Raw genomic sequence first — 18,647 nt, 5'->3', positions numbered from 1 at the left:
CTTCTCGGCCAAGTTAGCTCTTATGAGCAGTCCAGCTTCCCTCCCATTTACTTAATCTATGACCCTGTTATTCATTGATTCTTCAAGACATTTATTCTATGCTACTATATACCATGAGTCTGTGTTCTTTGGATGGTGAAATATAGAAAATAGACACGGTCCTGGTCCTCGGGGGCCCTTTATTCTAGCAGTATGTATGAAAACAAGAAAACCAACACTTCAAATAAGCACTGTGCATAGTATATATCATATATTAGAAGGTGATGGTCACTGAGGGAAGGAAATGAACACAGAATAGGATAATATTCAGAGAAGAAAATAAAACACTATAGAATTTTGTGGAGAAGACATTTAGGTAAGGGCACATAGGAGAGATACATGGTTACCTGGGGGATGGTGAGTGTAATGTCCTCTGGGTGGAGTTGACTTAGTGGATCCTCGGTAGAGCTCATCTTAGAGTAGGTGTCTGAGCCGAGCATGACAATGTGTATAAAGGGATAGTCCTGTCATATATTGTTGCATTAAAGGGCCCCATTAGTGTGATTCCATGCAGAGTTTTTCCTACTGTAATTAATGTCTACGTCCTCCATAACTGGCCTAAGGCCCACAAAATTCCACCAGGTTCTGCCAGCGTCAGGGAGATTCACCGTATTGATACCACACCAACTTCTGAGTAGTTTGGAGAACAAGGAGTTAGCCTCTACATATTGATACCACACCAGCTTCTGAGTAGTTTGGAGAACAAGGAGTTAGCCTCTACATATTGATACCACACCAGCTTCTGAGTAGTTTGGAGAACAAGGAGTTAGCCTCTACATATTGATACCACACCAGCTTCTGAGCAGGTTGGAGAAGGAGTTAGCTAGCCTCTATGTTTTTGCTCACTTCCATGCATGCAACATTTTCTGTGTCCCTACTTGAGATGCTGTACATACAGCCTATAAAAGAACCACTCTGAAAATGATTTTTCTCACGTCTAAACATAAAGTACAATCATCCAGCAAGTCACTCCTAAAAGAAACAAAATAAATGGAAAAATGAAATTACATATCTGAGGACACAACCCTGGAAAAGTAGTATCGGAGCTGAGAGATTTTTTTTTCTTTTAAAGCCATTCACATGTTTCCAGGAAGGCCTGAAATAGCCATGGTAATTCCAGGGAAGTGGCCTGCAGGAAGCTGAGAGTCATATGACAGGTTTCTAAGATGACCCTAAACAGTAGTGGACATTCTAGAAGGGCAACAAGCTTTTCCATAGAACAAAATTCTTCATTTCTTTTCAGTGTGGCCTGTCTGTTTAATGTTACACTGACTTCATGTGTTTAAAATCCCTGTGTATGCTATACAATAATCATGAATATGCCAATGTTTAGGTCTCCCAGAGGCAGATAATTACATTGTTGGAACACTGGCAAGTAGGTGGCTACTTTATTAGTGATAGTAGGGTAGACCCTAAATTCCCCTAGGGTGCGGAGGAGAAGACAGTTCCTACCAATGAGGCATTGTATTCATCTCAGCATGGGAAAGGCCACTCTTACTTGCTTAGTTATAAGAGAAATTATCTTGAAGTAATACTTTGATAGACAGTTACCAGTACATTTAGCAAACATAGCCTTGTGTCGAATGCAAAGATTGCATCCAGCATGCAACCTTTAGAGGAGAAAGCATGTTGTTTTATGCATTTTCCTTGGCTTATCTATGGGCTCTGGCAGGAGGGTTTTGCTTTGGTTTTGGTTTTGACTTTTTTTCCTGATAGTCTTAAAATATTGCTTCTTGTAAATCTGCGTTTCTTGCATGACTTTCAAATCTTCTCTCCTGTTTTCTCTTTCTAGCATAAATATGTTTAATCTGGCTTTGACAATTGAAGTATTTTAATTGCAGGGAGTGTATATTTGTGTTCCAAGCGAATATTTCCTTTTCTGTGCAAATATTTAGATTATTAGAATTGTACTGATGGAGCTTTGTGCTGAAGTGAAAGTCTTATGTGATAAATTTTTGCCAGTGTTCATGTAGACTTTGAAAAGACGTGCCACTAAGACACCCTGCCTATATATTATTTACGATAAATATTTATGGGATCTTTATGTCATTATTTCATGTTTTTTTCTCCACTTTTATTTCTATTGGTGTTTATAGAAATGGTTATATGTAAAATGCTTATTAGAATATTTATGAGCTAATGAACCTATCAAATTTTTATGAAAGGGAGGATAAAAGACAGGAAAAGCAAGTATCCAAGGAACCAAGTAGCACCACATTTGTTCTAATGACATCTTTAAATCCTAAGGATTTAAAACTGGAGAGTTTGGATACTCGGTAGTACCTCCTGTCTGCATTGCTAGGATTGCTAGGGGCCCAATGGCTGGGGGAGGCAGGGGGAATCTCTCAGTATCTCTAATGTGTCCTCTCAATCTCTCTCCTCTCTTCTTCCACACCTTTTAGTTTTTGTTTGTTTGTTTATTTATATATTTTAAAACTTCTTTATTGAATCTTTGGGGGTTTCACATCATGTACCCCAATTCTGTTCACCTCCCAGTCCACTCATAGTCCCCCGTCATCCCTGTTGCGTTCCCCCCTCCATGAAAGAAAACAAGACAAATTAAGCAAGCAACAGCAACAAAATAACCCATACAAACAAACAAACAAAAAACCAATAAACCATAACAGAACTGAAAACCACACACCCAAAACAGCAAAATCTCTGCTTGTCCTCTTCCTCTCCTACGTCTCCATCACCTCTTCACTCGTCCTGATGCCACTGGAGGCTTTGGTGTGTCGTATGATATATCACTTTGTCCCATCAGCTTGACTGTCAACTGCTCCCTTCTTTTTTATCAGTTAAATTTTTTCCTTTATTATACATCCTTACCACAGCTTCCCCTCTTATCCCCTATTCTACCCTCCCACCATCCCTTTAACTTCCTCCTCAATCCACACTCCCCACCTCTGTTCGGAAAGGGGCAGGCCTCCCATGGGTGTCAACAAAGCATGGTATATCAAGTGTACCTGTATTAAGGCTGAACAAGGCATCCCAGAAGCCAGCCGAAACAAGGCCTTCTTCTTGCTCGTTCTCCTCTTCCCTCTGTCCTCACCCTCTTCCTTCTCCCTTCCTCCTTCATTCACTACTTTCCATAATTTACTTGGGTAAAAAGTAAGCACTGTAACAATGGGGGTGGTCTCCATGGTGATCCACAGGTGATATGTGGTCTTGTGGCATTTTAACTCAAAGGGGAAAAAAATAACTATCTTCATTTTTTCAATAAAGTTGAATTTGTCAGTGAGATGCTGCCCTCAATTTTACTAGCCCTTCATTTTCCACTTATGGTACCCACCGTGGCAGCTAATGCCTTCGGGGACAATGTGGGCCCTGTACCTAGAAGCTGTCTCTTTTCTTTATGTTGTTTATCAGTTTTTATCAAAGCCAGGACCCTTGAGAGAATCTCTAGACAAGCATCACAGCATTTTATTTGACTGTTCCCAAAATCAAATCTTTCTTACAGTACCAAGATTTTTCTTCTTTTAAATTATAGACAGACCACTGCAGAGGAAAAGGTATTGTATTCCTATGGACAATGGTCGTAATGCAGAAGCCAGGTTTTTTTTTTTTTTTTTTTCAATCCAAAGAGTAAATTCAGAGAACATATTTGGGGATGTAAATTTATCCTCATAGTTACATTTCATATAATGCATTAATAAAGACATTTGCATTTTAGAGTTGGTGATTTTTCTCATTTGAAAGGTTGCAGAGCCGATGGTTTTGTCCATGCTTGTGTGAACTCCTGAGAAACCGCAATGCCTTCTCTTCAGCTTTAATCAGCGCAGAGCTGCTGTTACGAAATCACCTTACTTGATGGTTCTCAGTGAGAAACCAATGTCTCCAAAGACGTCATTGCAGTGCCTTGTCCTTCAGTCTAGCTTCCTTGAGTCACTGGATGACTGGTCATCACTTTACTTTCTGATCACTTTGAAATCACCTAGACCACACTGTGTTAAGATAGTTCCTGCAAGTGTCAGCCCAAGGCCCTTCTGATGCAAGCCAGTGCTGCATTGCTGGCACCTCTCTAGACAGCCTGCATGTGGAGGCTCTGCTTCCTGATGCAAGTCAGGGCTGCATCCCTGCAACTCTCTGGACAGCCTGGATGCGGAGTCTCTGCTTCCTTTGAAATGTGCTGTCCAGATTTTCCTTCCATGACCCTGTGCTGACCCAGAAGTGCTTCTTCCAACAGAGACTTAGTCACCACCATTCAGAGCTGTCTTCAGAGGGGGCACCTTTAGTGAAAGGTCTGCCCATGTGGCATAACCACAGGAAACTGGGAAAGGAGAAAGTATGTTTAAAAAAAAAAAAGCAGGTCACAGACTGTAGTAGGCATTCAAGAGGTTCATCTTGGGAAGCCACCAACCAGTGACTTCATTTGTCCAATCCTGACCTCACTGTGCTAGCTGCCTAGCATTCTGGGCAAACATGATTCCTCTCCCAGAGCCAGGGGTCTTATGACTACTTCAGAAAACTTGGCAGTTCTCACTGTGTCCTTACAAGGACTGCCATAAATCAGACCCTGTTTTATAAGATGTGGTTTCATTTAGTGTCATGGTATACTCATGATTGGAACCCAAGATTCCTGAGAGCTTGTTAGCTGTCAGGTCACTGGAGAGCTAGCCAAAAGCACTGGGGTTTTTCTTTCTTCTCTCTCTCCTTTTCCTGTACTTTTCTTTGTTTAGATTGTCAAAATTCCAGGAAAAGAGAATAAAATATCATTCATGATCTGAGAAAAGGTCCCCTTTGTGACCTCGTTGCCATCCCTGGTTCTTTTGTAGATGATTCAGAGTGACGATCAGGAAGCAACTGCTTGCCATTGAGGCCAGTGCAACTTACTGAACTAAACCCACTATATTCTCAGGGTCTCCATTCTTCCAGAATAGAACAGTATCATGTTTGTGACCCAGTGAGTACACAGCACACACTAAAGTTCAATGACATGATATCCCAGAAAAGGACGGTATTCAGGAGATGCTAAACTCGCTTTGAGAGCACGCCTCACTGTGCCAGGCAATTGCTCTAGTTAGTGACCAGTGAGTGAACTGACATGTCAACCTTGGACTCTGTCTTAATTAAAACCTGTTTGGAAGCCATGTGTGCCTTGCCTAACTTCCGTGTCCAGTGTCTTTCAGTAGTGATTGGACAGTATATCCTGTACTATCAAAAAGGCATGAATCTATTGAACACCTACAGAGAAGGCTACAGCAAATAGGCAACACACGCACAAATACATATACACACACAAACACAAAAATAGAATATAAAATTCATAATTACAGTATATTCTGTCTGTCCCAACTAAAATTTACATTCAAAGAGATAAGCAAAAACATTTATGAGTTTATGCTTTCTATTATTTTAAGGATTTTCTAACAATAACTAGATAAAACTAGAACTACACTGAGCAGGTACCAAGATCCAGCCTGCTGGACGCTATTCAGTCATATTGCCCACTGGATAGCTGTTTGTCTCTGATACCTACTTCCTTCTTAGTTCCAAAGAGGTGCATCTCCACTTTCTCTGGAAACAAAGAAACTGCTGTTCCTGGACTAATCCAAGGAACTATGAAGGGAGGTATAGGTAGGAACAGACCCTGCCAGCATCCAGAACCATGGCCAAGGACAACATCAGGACTCACTATGCTCCAATTTTTTGTGAAATGTGTTTTACTATTGTTGTTCCTTAAGGGCCTCTTCAACAATGACACATTTCTTTCCATTATCATTGCTTACAAACATCACTATAAAAAGGGGTCCCAATCCTTAATTTTTAAAACATCAAATTCTGGCAAAATATAATCTGAAAAGTAGACCTGCATTTTTAGTTGAGGTGCAGCTGAACCGCTAGAGGAGTGGGTTAGGGTCTTGGTATCTATTGTGCATTGTTCTCAGTTCAACAGTGGTTATAATAAACCATACTATGAACCATGAAGTGGGTTTGAACTGCAGCCTTATGGCTCCCAAACTGGTGAAGAGTTACTAAATGAATTTATGCAGTGAAACAGAAGTGGCTACATGCTCCCAGATCCCCATTTTTGCACAAATGATGAGCTGTTCTTAGACATTTATTACTCCACCAGCCTCTGTGATGGACCGCAGCACCTCTGGACCATTTGTTACGAGCTGAAGATGGGCTTGTGCAGCTGTACAGCCCAATAAGGTAGTCTCCAGCCACATGTTACTATGTAAATTGAGATTAATCATATGTACGGTAAATAGATCTTCAGCCGACAGGCAGCATTTGAAGCACTCAGGGAGCTTGTCCACTTGGTGGCAGCCATACTGGGACACACCAGTTAGGACATACCTGTACATGGCCATGCTGCTCAACAGGTACTAGTAAGGCTGGCATCCTGGGGAGGCCAAGCGATGGAGGCTTTTACACGAATGGAAACAGCAGGCTATGTTAAATTCTCATTTCTCTGCACAGTGAATAACAGGACTTACTGCTTCAGAGGATGCAAAATGCCATTGTCTCTTTCTCCCTCCCTTTCCCCTTGTTAAAAACTCCAAAAATCTCACCGAAATCCTTCTATATGCCTATTTTTGAGTTGGATGCCTTTGCTTTCAAAATGTCTAGAGGTAATATGGCATTTCCCAAAATTTCTACTGAATTGGGTGCCATTTGAGGAAGCTATTATTAACATTCAACAGAATTAGTACTCTCAGATTAGACATTCCAGAAGACCAACAGAAAGGGAAGGTGTGTACAAACTATATCTTTCCTGGCTCACACATTATTCAAATGCAGAGATATTGAATAATTTTCCTATTTTATTAGTTAATCAGCTTATTAATTGAGTTAGTTCCTTTTAAAATTATTTTTATCAAAAATACAAGTGAGTTGCATGTACATTATTTCTACTCCTCCCCCTCCATGCTCCAACTCTTCCCATGTGTCACCTCTTAAATTTATGGCCTCTTTTTTAATTAGAATTGTCTTACACACACACACAGAGAGAGAGAGAGAGAGAGAGAGAGAGAGAGAGAGAGAGAGAGAGAGAGCGGGAGCCAAGTCCGTCCAGGGTCGCTCATATGTACACGTATTATTTAGGGATGACCACTTGGGATTGCACCATCTCTCGGGGAGGCCACCCTTGGAGAAACCTGATTCTTCCTCTCTCAGCAGCCTGTAGGTCTTCATCTAGGGCTGGAGCCTTGTGAGATTTCCTCTATCCGCATTGACATGTTGGGACATCAACTTGTGTGATCATTTTGCAGATCATGTTTAGGCAGCCACATTATTTAGATTTCATCGGCGCAGCATCCCTCTCACATATAAAAGACATTATCTCCCAGTAGATGCCCTGTGTTGGTGCCCTGGCTCTTAAAATCTCACCACTCCTCTTCAGCAATGATCCTTGAACCTTAAGTATAGGGGCTGCGTTGTAATGTGCCAAGTGGGGCTAGGAAAACACAGTCATTAATTCTATGAATATTCACTAACTGTGGGTCTTTATAGTAGCCTCTATCTACTGTAAAAAGACACATAAAAAAGTATGCATCCCTTGAGAATTTCATGCGTGCATACACTGTTTTAAAATCATACACACACCCCTCACTCCTGGTCCTTATTTACCCTCTACTCTTCTCAGACCCCAATATACTCCATCCAACTTCATACCTCTTCTCATTTTGAAATCCAACCTGTACAATTAGTGCTGTCTGTAGGGGCATGAATATATGGTCATCCACGGGAGCATAGACAGCCTCCCAGGGCCACACCCCTAATGCAAAGAGATTCTCCATTCCTCAGCAAATCTCCTGGGTGGAACCTTTGGATGTAAGGTCCCATTCGTGCTGGGACTGACTTTAGCTTACTAAGGTCTTCTGCAGGCAGCCATCTGTTGTTGCAATGGTCCTGGAGAGTCCAGAAAACACAATTGCAGAGCGCTCCTCCCTGTTCCCTGACTCTTACCATCTTTTGCTCGTTCTTCCATGATGTTCCTGAGCTTTGAGAGAAGGTGGGTCCCGCACAGCTGAGAGCTAAGTGGGTCACAATGACTTATTCTTTACACTCTTTCTAGTTGTCTGTCTTTATATCAACTTCCATCTGCCACAAAAAGGAATGGCAGCTGCACTTCAATTAATTATATTTATCAGTATTGATTAAAGAAGTATGTCGTGCAATGCCATCAGTAATGTATTCGAGGGTGATCATTCATGCCATAGAAGACATAACAAAGTGTTTTATTGTAAGCAGGGCGCTCCCCTAAACCTTATTTTCCCACCATTATCTTCCTGTATGAAGCTCTCCCACCACTTACTAGCTGGGTACCACGGTGCAGAGATTCAGGTTAAAAAACATAGCAGAGCCTCAGAAAGAAGTGGTCTACGGGCTTGTCAGAATTTTTTTAGGTCAGTGCTGTCCACCTCCCTTGGCAGACTGTTAGAAATCCTACCTCCAGGACCTAATTCAGACCCCCAGAACCAGATGGTCTCCCATTGGTGGTTCTCAGTGTTTGGTGGTGACTTGGCCACCTAGAGAGGCTGTCCAAACAGAGGGAGCTGGGCTTCCAGCAGGGTTTCTGCTCTGTTCAAGGTAACCATGCTGTTGCTTGAATACACAGCACCTTCTGAACAATGGCAGCTCTAAGAAGTGGTTCTCGTGTGTGTTGGGCTTTGAAATCTCCTGGGGAGTGGCTGGCTTCCCTGTCGCTTAGGTCCTACCTTCATGTTTCTGAATTAAACGTCTAGGGTAAGTGATGGCTGCTCTAAAATGTATTGGAAGTTCCTCTGGCAATTTGCACCTACAGTTCAATTTAGGATGTTATGTTCCATGCTCAGAATTACTGCTGGGGAAGAAGCTCCAAGCTTCACAGGGTGAGACTGGACCACAATCCTGGGACCCAGGGTGATTAGGGAGTTCTGCAGAGCTTGTATGTCCTTAAAACTGTCAAGGCCAAAGCCATGCGCCAAGCTTGCGAACCCCTCCTTCATGTGCAAGCAACTGCTACTGAGGTGTCCTTTGTGGACAAGGTCCTACTATGGTGGCTAGAGAGACATCTTTGAGCACACACTTGGGACTTGCCTTCTGCTTTTGCTTTTACTGTTAAGCTAAAAATGATTCCATTTCAGCTGGGGATACATAATGCCCCTATGAAATTCATATTAAGCATACACATGGTATATAAACAAATGTGTGAGAGAGAAATACACACATACACCTTTCACTGAGAATGTCTCTTAACAAATGGTTTTCTCCCTCACCCAAAGCTGTGTTTAGAGTGTGCATATAAGTGTGAATGTGTGTCTATGCCTGTGCATGTGGCCTGTGCCTAAGTTGAGGCGAGGTCAGGTGATAGCCTCAAGTGTCGATCCCTGAGCTCTGTGCACCTTTCCACCACAAACACGGTCTCTGATTGGTCCTGAACTATTCCCAAGAACCTATGCTGGCAGGCCAGTGAGCCCCAGGGATGCTTAAACTGTCCAGCTCCCTTGTAAGCAGGACCCCCATTTGCCCCTCCTTAAAGGTGGGTTTTAGGAATCAGCCTGGACTCCTCCAGCTCCTGAGGCAAGAGATAGATGAGATGTCGTCCCAAATCCCAGTTTGTTCTTAGTGGAGGAACTTGATGCTGTCCAGCTAAGCCCTCAGCGTTTCTCCGAACATCCCAGCCACAATTGGGAATGCTGTGTGTGTGCAGACCAAGAGCCCAGCCTCCCACTTGCCAAATGCCATCCCAAAGGGCAGAGACACAACTAAAATGTTCTATAGAGAGCACGAACCGTCTCTTCTGCCCCCCTTCCCCCCAGCTCCTTGCTCTCTTCCCAGCCCAAACAGAAGTCTTTGTTCCCAAGCCTTCTTTTTCAGCTTCTCCAACACAGGGAACACTGCTACTAGCTTTTCACACACCAGGGACTCCTGGACCCTTTCTGTTCCCCTGAGGGGAAGCTTGAAGGATCAAGACTTTCTCCCCAGAAGTGGTTGACCCTGTGGGGCTTTCATTGTGATGCAAATCTAATTCAACACTATTCAAGGAAACCACCTTTCCCCTCCATGATCTAACTCCACCCCAGCCCTTGTCTTTTTTGTTCTAAGTGGTGGAAAGCAGCTGGCTTTCAGTTGAAAGAGGCAACTGCAGGGGCTCCTAGGAGCCTGCTGGAGAGGCCATGGACGGAGCCATCTAGAGTCCACTTTTAAAATCCAGAAAAGAGAAGCGCTTTTTGTCATTTCAATTTTAATTGACCTGCTTCCTCTAATTTTTTTTTTATATTGAAAAACCAAGCTTACTCTTGTGAGGTAGCATTTCTCCCTCCGTTTAACTCTTGCCCCCCCCCCCAAAAAGAGTCTTAACGGTAAGGCATCAGAATAAATTCTAAGAAGTGCATCTCTTACATCCTCCATCTAAGATGCGGTTCAGTCAGTTTTTGGAGACTGAAAGTGTGTCTCCCGAAATAATGGGAGCGTTTAATGCCTGGAGTTTTCATTAAAACTGCCAGATAGGGAGGGCGTTCTGGGCGATCACCGGTTGGGTGGCCTTTAATTTTTTTTTTTTCCCCTGTGACTAAAACCTCTTGGAATGCTGAGCAGAGGCTTGCCTCTTGCCCTTTGTCAGTCTACCTTAACTAACCCGCTCCTTTCTCCTTGGAAGGGGATTAGATTGGGCGTGAGTTCGCGTCCCTCTCCTCCTGGAGCCTGCCTTTCCCGCGGCTCTGGTCGCAGAAGTTGTCCTTTGCAACCGCGCGGGGCGGGTGGGCGGCTGCCTCTCCAGCACTGAGCGCGCGTGTTCTCTGCTCTCCCGGCACAGGGCACGACCGGTCGCGCGGGGCACCTGGCGGGGTCCGAGCCTGCACCGCCACCTCCGCCTCCGCGGGAGCCGTTCGCGCCCAGCCTGGGCAGCGCCTTCCACCTGCCCGACGCGCCGCCCGCCGCCGCCGCGCTCTACTACTCCAGCTCCACGCTACCAGCGCCGCCGCGCGGGGGCTCCCCGCTGACCGCCACGCAGGGCGGCTCGCCCACCAAGCTGCAGCGCGGAGGCTCGGCCCCTGAGGGTGCCGCCTACGCCGCGCCGCGAGGCTCATCGCCCAAGCAGTCGCCCAGCCGCCTGGCCAAGTCCTACAGCACCAGCTCGCCCATCAACATCGTCGTGTCCTCGGCCGGCCTGTCCCCCATCCGCGTGACCTCGCCCCCCACCGTGCAGTCCACCATCTCCTCTTCGCCCATCCACCAGCTGAGCTCCACCATCGGCACCTACGCCACCCTGTCGCCCACCAAGCGCCTGGTCCACGCGTCCGAGCAGTACAGCAAGCATTCGCAGGAACTGTATGCCACGGCCACCCTCCAGAGGCCCGGCAGCCTGGCAGGTAAGGGGACTGGCGCTCTGGCGCAGCTCACCTGGGTGCACGGCGGGGAACAAGGGGGACTGGATCCAAGCAGCAGGTCTGGGCATGAGTTGGGACCAATTTTCAGATTCTGGGGCTGTGGGAGTTGTCAAGGCTTGTCTAAAAAGACTGTCAGCATCCTTCTTTAGTAATGCCTATAGTGTGGTCTCTCAGCCTCTAACACCCACCCATCTTCTCTCTTTCCTCCCAGGAGTCTAAAGACTTAAACAAAGCAACAAGGTTAATTTAGTTGGACCACATAGACCTGTTACTTGCATCCAGAAAGACATCCAGGAGCTATCCCAGCGGATAAGCTCAGAGTTAGTTGCCAGAGAAAGTTAGATTCCCCACCACGACCCCGGAATTAAATTCTGAGCTTACATGCTGCAGAGTAAAGTAACCAATAGGGAAGTGTCTTTAACGTGTTACCTGTTTCATTATAGACGTGCATAGGGTGGGGGTAGGGGGTGCACGGGGGGGGGTTGCTTTCCTCTGCCAGTGTGGAAGAGGTGACATTTCTGTGGTGCCTGTCCCCATCACAGACTAAGCTGAGCTGATGACTCTGCTGTTCTCAACATATGCTCAGCTTAAACAAGGCACTGTGATTGAAAGAGGAACGCTCGCTCCTTAAACACCTGACAAGTCATCTGGATTTATTGCCTAGTTCTTCCCTTATAGAAGTATTCGGTAATTTTGCGGCTCTAGTAACAGCTGCTGTGCTCGTGTGTCTCTTTTCTTGACACAAACAGATGACTGTGAGGATAAATAGGATAAAAAGAGGGAACTTGTTGCAGCCACAAGGCAGGTGGCCTAGGGCATCTTTAATTCAAACACAGTAATTGCCAGTGTGGACAAGCCTCGCTTAGCCAGATGCGGGTTGGGGTATGCTGCCCACAGAACTGTGCTGGGTGTGTTTACAGAACTGAAAATAATTGCTCAGTCTGCATCGCCTGGAAAGTGACATTTTCGAGGTAGACCATCATTAATACCCAGATCACTCTCATGTAGTCACCAATTTGAAAAGCAGCCTGAGAGACAGACACCAAACTTTAAATTTATGAGGTCAGACCAAGAGGCAGAGAAGTGGGAGGTCACAGGAGACTAAAGCCCGGAGACCTCCTCTCCCCATCCCCTCTGCCACCAGGTACTGTAGAAAAGATTCAAGGAGTCTAGGTCCAGAGTACTAAAGACCATTTCATTTCTGAGTTTACTTGATGAAAGAAAGTAAAAGTAGTTTTGTTGTTGTTGTTTGCTTGTTTCTTTTTGGGGGATGGTTCCCAGCTCTTCCTGTACCTGCTAATGTGTGACAGACATGTGCCTCATGTTACATTGTGACCACCACAGTAAAGCAGAGAGTCTGGCCAGGTAGCTGAATATGTGGGGTCTTGGGGTTTAGGGAATGGAAACACAATAACCAAGAACTCAACTGTCCCTTGTATTGTTGACTCTAGAAAAGTGATTGGATTTTGAAAATGGTTGATACTTTGATGTCTGCAAAGAGTTTTTCAAAGGTTTTGCTGCTGCTGCTGCTGCTGCTGCTGCTGCTGCTGCTGCTGCTGCTGCTGCTGGTGGTGGTGGTGGTGGTGGTGTAGTAGTCGGGGTGTAGGTGCGCATTCAAGTGTCTATTGGTTAGAGGTGAGGACACTTCTCTATTTCTCTGGCCAGAAAGAGCTCCAGTTGACCAGTATATTTCCTCCCATCTGTTTCCCATTTTCTGGCCATATCTCATTTTTGTTACCTAGTGAGAAAAAAGATATTCCATGTGCCATTGAAGAACCTCAATTTTAGAGTCACAACGAACATTTTAAAAGTTTGAGTTCGTTTATTTCACGTACATGTTAAAATATTCATTTAGAGACGTCTCCATGTAAATTGATACTGGTGGTTTTGAGTTCAAATTTATCCTGTCAGAGTATGTGAACATTGGACTTGAATAAGATTTCATGCTCCATTTAGAAAATAGAGACCCATGCCTGACCCACAGGAGATCTAGGAGAGAGGCTATGCTGTGCATGAGCTCACAGATAACAGACCTTTCATGCTCCGTGACTGATGTCCTGTGTTTGAAACCGGTCTCAGCATCATAAAGTTGGAAGTCGCCTGTTCTGCCCATTGAATTTTCACCAATACATTGAGACTACAAAGTAGATTTTGTCTCAGGAGAGCTAAGGATTGGGAGATCTGTCACTGACAACTAGAAGTATCAATAGATACTCCTTAGTAACAAATTTCACATTTCTTCAGTATGTGGCTCTTGTGTACCACCCCCGGATCAGTCTCTGGAGATAATGTAGGCTCTGAAATCTGTAACCTCCTCTCAAATAGAGAGGACAGAAAATTATTTTTTTCTTTTTTATTTTTTTAATTAATTAATTAATTTAATTATTAAAGATTTCTGCCTCTTCCCCGCCACCACCTCCCATCCCCCCCTCCCCGAATCAAGTCTTCCTCCCTCCTCAGCCCAAAGTGCAAGCAGGTTTCCCTGCCCTGTGGGAGGTCCAAGGACCACCCACCTCCATCCAGGTCTAGTAAGGTGAGCATCCAAACTACCTAGGCTCCCACAAAGCCATTACGTGCAATAGGATCAAGAACCCATTGCCGTTGTTCTTCAGTTCTCAGTAGTCCTCATTGTCCGTTATGTTCAGCGATACCGGTTTTGTCCCATGCTTTTTCAGACCCCGGGCAGCTGGCCTTGAAAATTATTTTTAAAAAGAAATACTTTCAATGGGGTGACTTTTGAATCCAGTTAACCCTGTGGGTGCTGGAGAAGGGTGTTCTGACCAAAGAAAAGGTGAGTTCAAAGGCTGGGGACTGGGAGTGTGCCTGCTGTGCACAGCGGAAAGCAGTTAGCAGGAGGAAGGCTTTGCCTTCCAATGAGATGGGGGGGGGGGCTGGAGGAGAAGGATCAGGAAGGCCTTATAAGATAAGACATTGAGGGTGGGAGCTGAGGTGACACAACCTGGCTTAGTTTGTAGCAGGCTCATTCTGGCTCATGTATTAGAAATAAAATTTGAGGATCAAAGGCAAAAGTAAGACTGTAATTCGGGAGTTATTACAGTCATCTAAGTCAAAGTTAACTGTGGAAGCATTATACTTAATTAAAGGTGATGAAGAACAGGGTGTGTGTGTGTGTGTGTGTGTGTGTGTGTGTGTGTGTGTACAAGTCTGAATGCCAAAGTGATTTTCTCATGAGCTAGGTGATGATGGTCAGAAAAAGATTACCAAAAGAACAGAGTTTCAGTGGCAGAGATAGAGCGGGTTCCAGAAGCGCATGTGTACGTGTAGGGAGTGTGGATTAATACTAACACCTCGATTTGTACATGTGTTGGCATTCTGCCAGGACCCCTGTGCACATGTCACATAGAAAGTTGGATATGTGGGTCACAGTTTTACTCGGGACTTGTTTTATTTAGCTAAAAGGATGTCAAGCATTGCAAAATGCTGTCTAAGGATTTCAGGGTGTGAGTTGGAGAAAACTCGATATTCACCTTCTCTCCTGGATCTTACTGGTGACTGCACCTTACAAATGCTAGCCCAAGATTTCAGAGATTATTTCACAACCTGGATTAAACCCAGGAAAGTGTAAGTTTTGAATCTTAAGTCATTAGACACCCCTGATCTCTTAATAGTTTTTTTTCTTGTGTAGTTATATCTTATTTTATCATAAAATCCTGAATGGAAATCAGCTCTGCATCATGGGAGGTCCTGAACTTTAAACAGCTGCCTACTTCATGTAGGCAGAGGGGGTACTATAATATTTGTTCTTCCTATTTGACAAGTGACTAAGGTGATATATGTGAAGTATTTGTGTATTTCTGACTGGTTAAAAGTTAACCTTAGAGTTATCTATCAGGTAATCAACATGGGAGCTTAGAAGTGGCTGGAAGAAGCTGTGTGTTTTGCAATAGGCAGAAGGAAAGTGTGCTGAACTGGTTGGTAAGCATGCCCCATGCTGGGGTTAGCATGTAAAGGAGGCGTGGTGCCTGTGTTCAAAATGCATAGCTTTCATTGAGGAAAGTTCAAAAAAAAAAAAAAAAGTCTCCCACTGCAGTGTAGGTTGACCTGGAAGTCACTGCGTAGCTCAGGACAGCTCTGAACATACAGCAGCTTCTCCGCTCTGCCTCTGCCTTCACCTCCAAGGTGCTGGGATTTCAGTCACAAGCCACCATTCTCAAGTTTTCAATAAAACCGCTCCAATTTCAGTTTTAATGCCAGTGTAGAATGAGACAGAGCTTAGTTGTGATGGGAAAATCTAGAAGGGGCCAGTTAGTGGGATATCATGTGTGCCTAGCATGTGTCCTTAAGGAGACCATCCCAGAGTCTTAACTGTGAATGAGGAACTAGTCCCAGCTGAAATGAACTCCAAACTTTGGTGTGTTTATGTGGTGAGGGGCAGGGGACAAAGGACCAGCACATCAGTGTTTATCCAGCAAAGATGGGTGAGTGGCAAGACACGTCAGGGAAGTGACCAGAGAGGAGCGCAGGAGAAGAGGAGTGGATCCACGCTGAAGGACTTGCCGTGGCGTCCTTTCTGCGGGTGTCGGCAACTGTTCTGGGAGCTCTGTGCACCATGGGTCAAAAATAATGAATGCGCAAGCCAACAGGAAGGGCTTAAAACTGCTCTTTCCGCCTGACCCAAATATTACCACGATCTCCTGCTTCTGTAAAGGGGTGACACTCAGTGCTGGTCACGTGTAAACGGCACAGGAAGGAAACTCTACCGATGACAGAACTTGCCTTCCACCCTGTTCTCTCCACAATCTCGTCGCTTAACTCAATTTTCTGTACAGTGAGTTCAACGCCTTTATCTTAATGAATGAACACATTGAATGCGAATGATGAGCAAAACTCTATTGGAGAACACATTATGCGATAAAGCATTTACCACGCAGCCCTCAGTGTGCTGCACTCTGCAATGTGAGGATCATGTGATCTCCAGCAAATGATGGGGGTCACGTGATTTTTACCTCCACCCAGGTCATGTGATTTTTACCTCCACCCCTCAGAGTTGAATGCTGAGGCTCAGAAATGATGTATTCCTTCAGATGTATGCCTTCAGATGGCAGGAATGTCATTTAACCTGGGCAATTTTGATTAGAATTTTCATAGTCTAAGTGATACATAATCCACGAGTAGAAAGCTTATTTTTCTGTCACGAAAGAAAAATAGTCAAGACATAGATTTATTTTTGCCTACCAGTATAAGGTTTTAGTGTATGTAAATCTCCAGTGATTTTAAAGGAAACAAAGGCCTCTCCCTCCCAAAAATAGTTCAGATTCCTATTGAGTATGACTTCACTTGTGCCAAATTTTGTTCCTTTTTGTGAAGAAAATAACATGATCTGAGTTTAGAGCCAAATTAATCCTGTTAGAAATACAAATACAAGTTGTAAATATGTATTGAAGTTGTCAAGCTTCAGAAGCTTACTTTGAGAGGGAAATTACACATGCAATGTAAATTCTTAGCCAGCAATTTCCATGGGGATTGCCCTTATATGGAGAATTATTTAGTCAAGACATGATCATCTCATACTCCAGCCAGATGGAACTAAACCATCCTGCTTGGAGTGGATCAAGTACTGTAAACCCTGAGTTCTAGTAATTTGGAGATAACATTAAGTCCCTGACTTAGTAGCTCCCAGGTCTCACTTGTTTAATAAACCAAAGGGAGAGTACCTATCAAAACTCCTGTAGGGTCTGCTGTGCTCCACGGGTTTCCTAGAGGAGATGGTCCAGGAGTCGAAGGGCGTGGTCACAGGGAATGCGTTTAACACTCAGCTCCTGGGATTCAGTGCAGAAGCAATGGGATGCCTGGCTCCTGTTCTTTACGTTTCCTGGAGATGATGGTGTCCTGGCCTTTGGATGAGAACAGGATGAGTCTCGTAAGCATCTGCTCACTCAAGCACTAGACACCGATGAAAATGAGACCTTAAACAAAAACCATTCGAATTTGCATTTTTCTGCTTATTATTTGATCAGCTGAGATCTCTTAATCCATACCTAAACTTGGTTAGGAAGACAACCTCTCAGCTGTAACATCAGCAGGTCTCTTAGGAAGAGGCTTCCTGGGCAGCTCTCCAAACCAGCAGACGCCTGCGTTTTCCCTGGCTAGGCCCCTCACCCAACCATCCTAGAGCTTTTGTGCTGGAAGACCAGGTCCTGCCTGGGACATTTGAATCTGTGGCGAATGTATCTCTCTCGCATGTGGTGGTTACACTCTGGGATCCCGTGTCTCCACCTACTTGGAGAGTGCAGGCCATTTACCACATAGTGACCATCTTCTTCAAAACCTCAGCACCCCTACTTTACCATCATCTTGGCGTTTCCTTAGAGGCGCATGTCATATGTTCCCTTATCCACAGGAAAGCAGACACTTGACTGCAACACGCTGTCCTTCCTACGGGCAAGTTAGCCCTGTGAAGTCTGTCTGGCTAGCAGTGCAGAATTCCCAGAAGAATCAGACCCTCCGTAGCTGTAAGCTCCGTCAGTGGACGTCTGCATTGCAGTCTCCTTGCTGTCTAACTTCCATCCAATCAGTGTCCAGGTGAAACGGTAGTGGGGAAAGTGCTGCTTTCAGTGTCCTCTTCCAGGACGTTCATGGCTGCAGCCTTGAACCTGAGCTCACATCGCTCGAAGGCCTCAGAGACCTTGCTATCACCATCCGATCCTTCCCACCTCATACCGCCCCTGCCGATGAAAATGCAGTAAACAGATTGACTTGTTTGAGAAAGAGAAGTGGTATCTTCCTATTGAATTCTTATAATACAACTAGATATTTGTATCATATTTAAATTTAGACTGAGAAATTCTAAACTAAAAACTTAACTGGAATCACAAGTAGGGGTTCAGCTGGTAGCCTCTGCCTTGGATTTGTGGTCCTGTTTCTCACACAGCACCCCCAAATGCAGATGTAAGGGTGCAATGGGGAATGAAGTCCCAAGAGAGACAGAATGTGGACTCCAGTATTACTGATAAGCAAATAAAGAGTTTGTAAAAACCGGAAGTTAGAAGTTAGACTCAACCTGGGGCTTCTGAGGACTCTGAGACATGGAGCTGAAGTTGTGGGGGAGGAATTGAAAGTGAATGTTTGCCACGATCAATCCTAAATTGGTATCCATCTTTCCCTCTGTGTCTTCTCTCCTGCCAGAATGGCTAGGACTTACTCTGGGAAAAAGCAATGGGAGTGTTATCTTGAATACTACCATAAACGGTGTTAGAGTTAGACTCCTGGTCCAGATGTTAGCATCCTGGGTGAAGTGCAAATCCCATAGGCACACACACGGGTTGGGAG

General features: G+C 44.7%; 1 protein-coding gene across 3 annotated transcripts in view; it reads left to right on the top strand.

Moving 5' to 3' along the window:
* The window catches only part of Ctnnd2 (catenin delta 2), a 727,532-nt gene that overhangs the window by 397,693 nt on the left and 311,192 nt on the right, over positions 1-18,647 (top strand). For all 3 annotated transcript variants that reach the window (XM_057789656.1, XM_057789657.1, XM_057789658.1), the window contains one exon: positions 10,784-11,339. In XM_057789656.1, the coding sequence (XP_057645639.1) occupies positions 10,784-11,339 (556 nt within the window). The remainder of the gene's footprint in view (positions 1-10,783; positions 11,340-18,647) is intronic.

The sequence above is a fragment of the Chionomys nivalis genome, chromosome 15, assembly GCF_950005125.1.
Source record: "Chionomys nivalis chromosome 15, mChiNiv1.1, whole genome shotgun sequence".
NCBI lineage: Eukaryota > Metazoa > Chordata > Mammalia > Rodentia > Cricetidae > Chionomys > Chionomys nivalis.
This window is presented reverse-complemented; position numbering and strand designations above follow the sequence as displayed.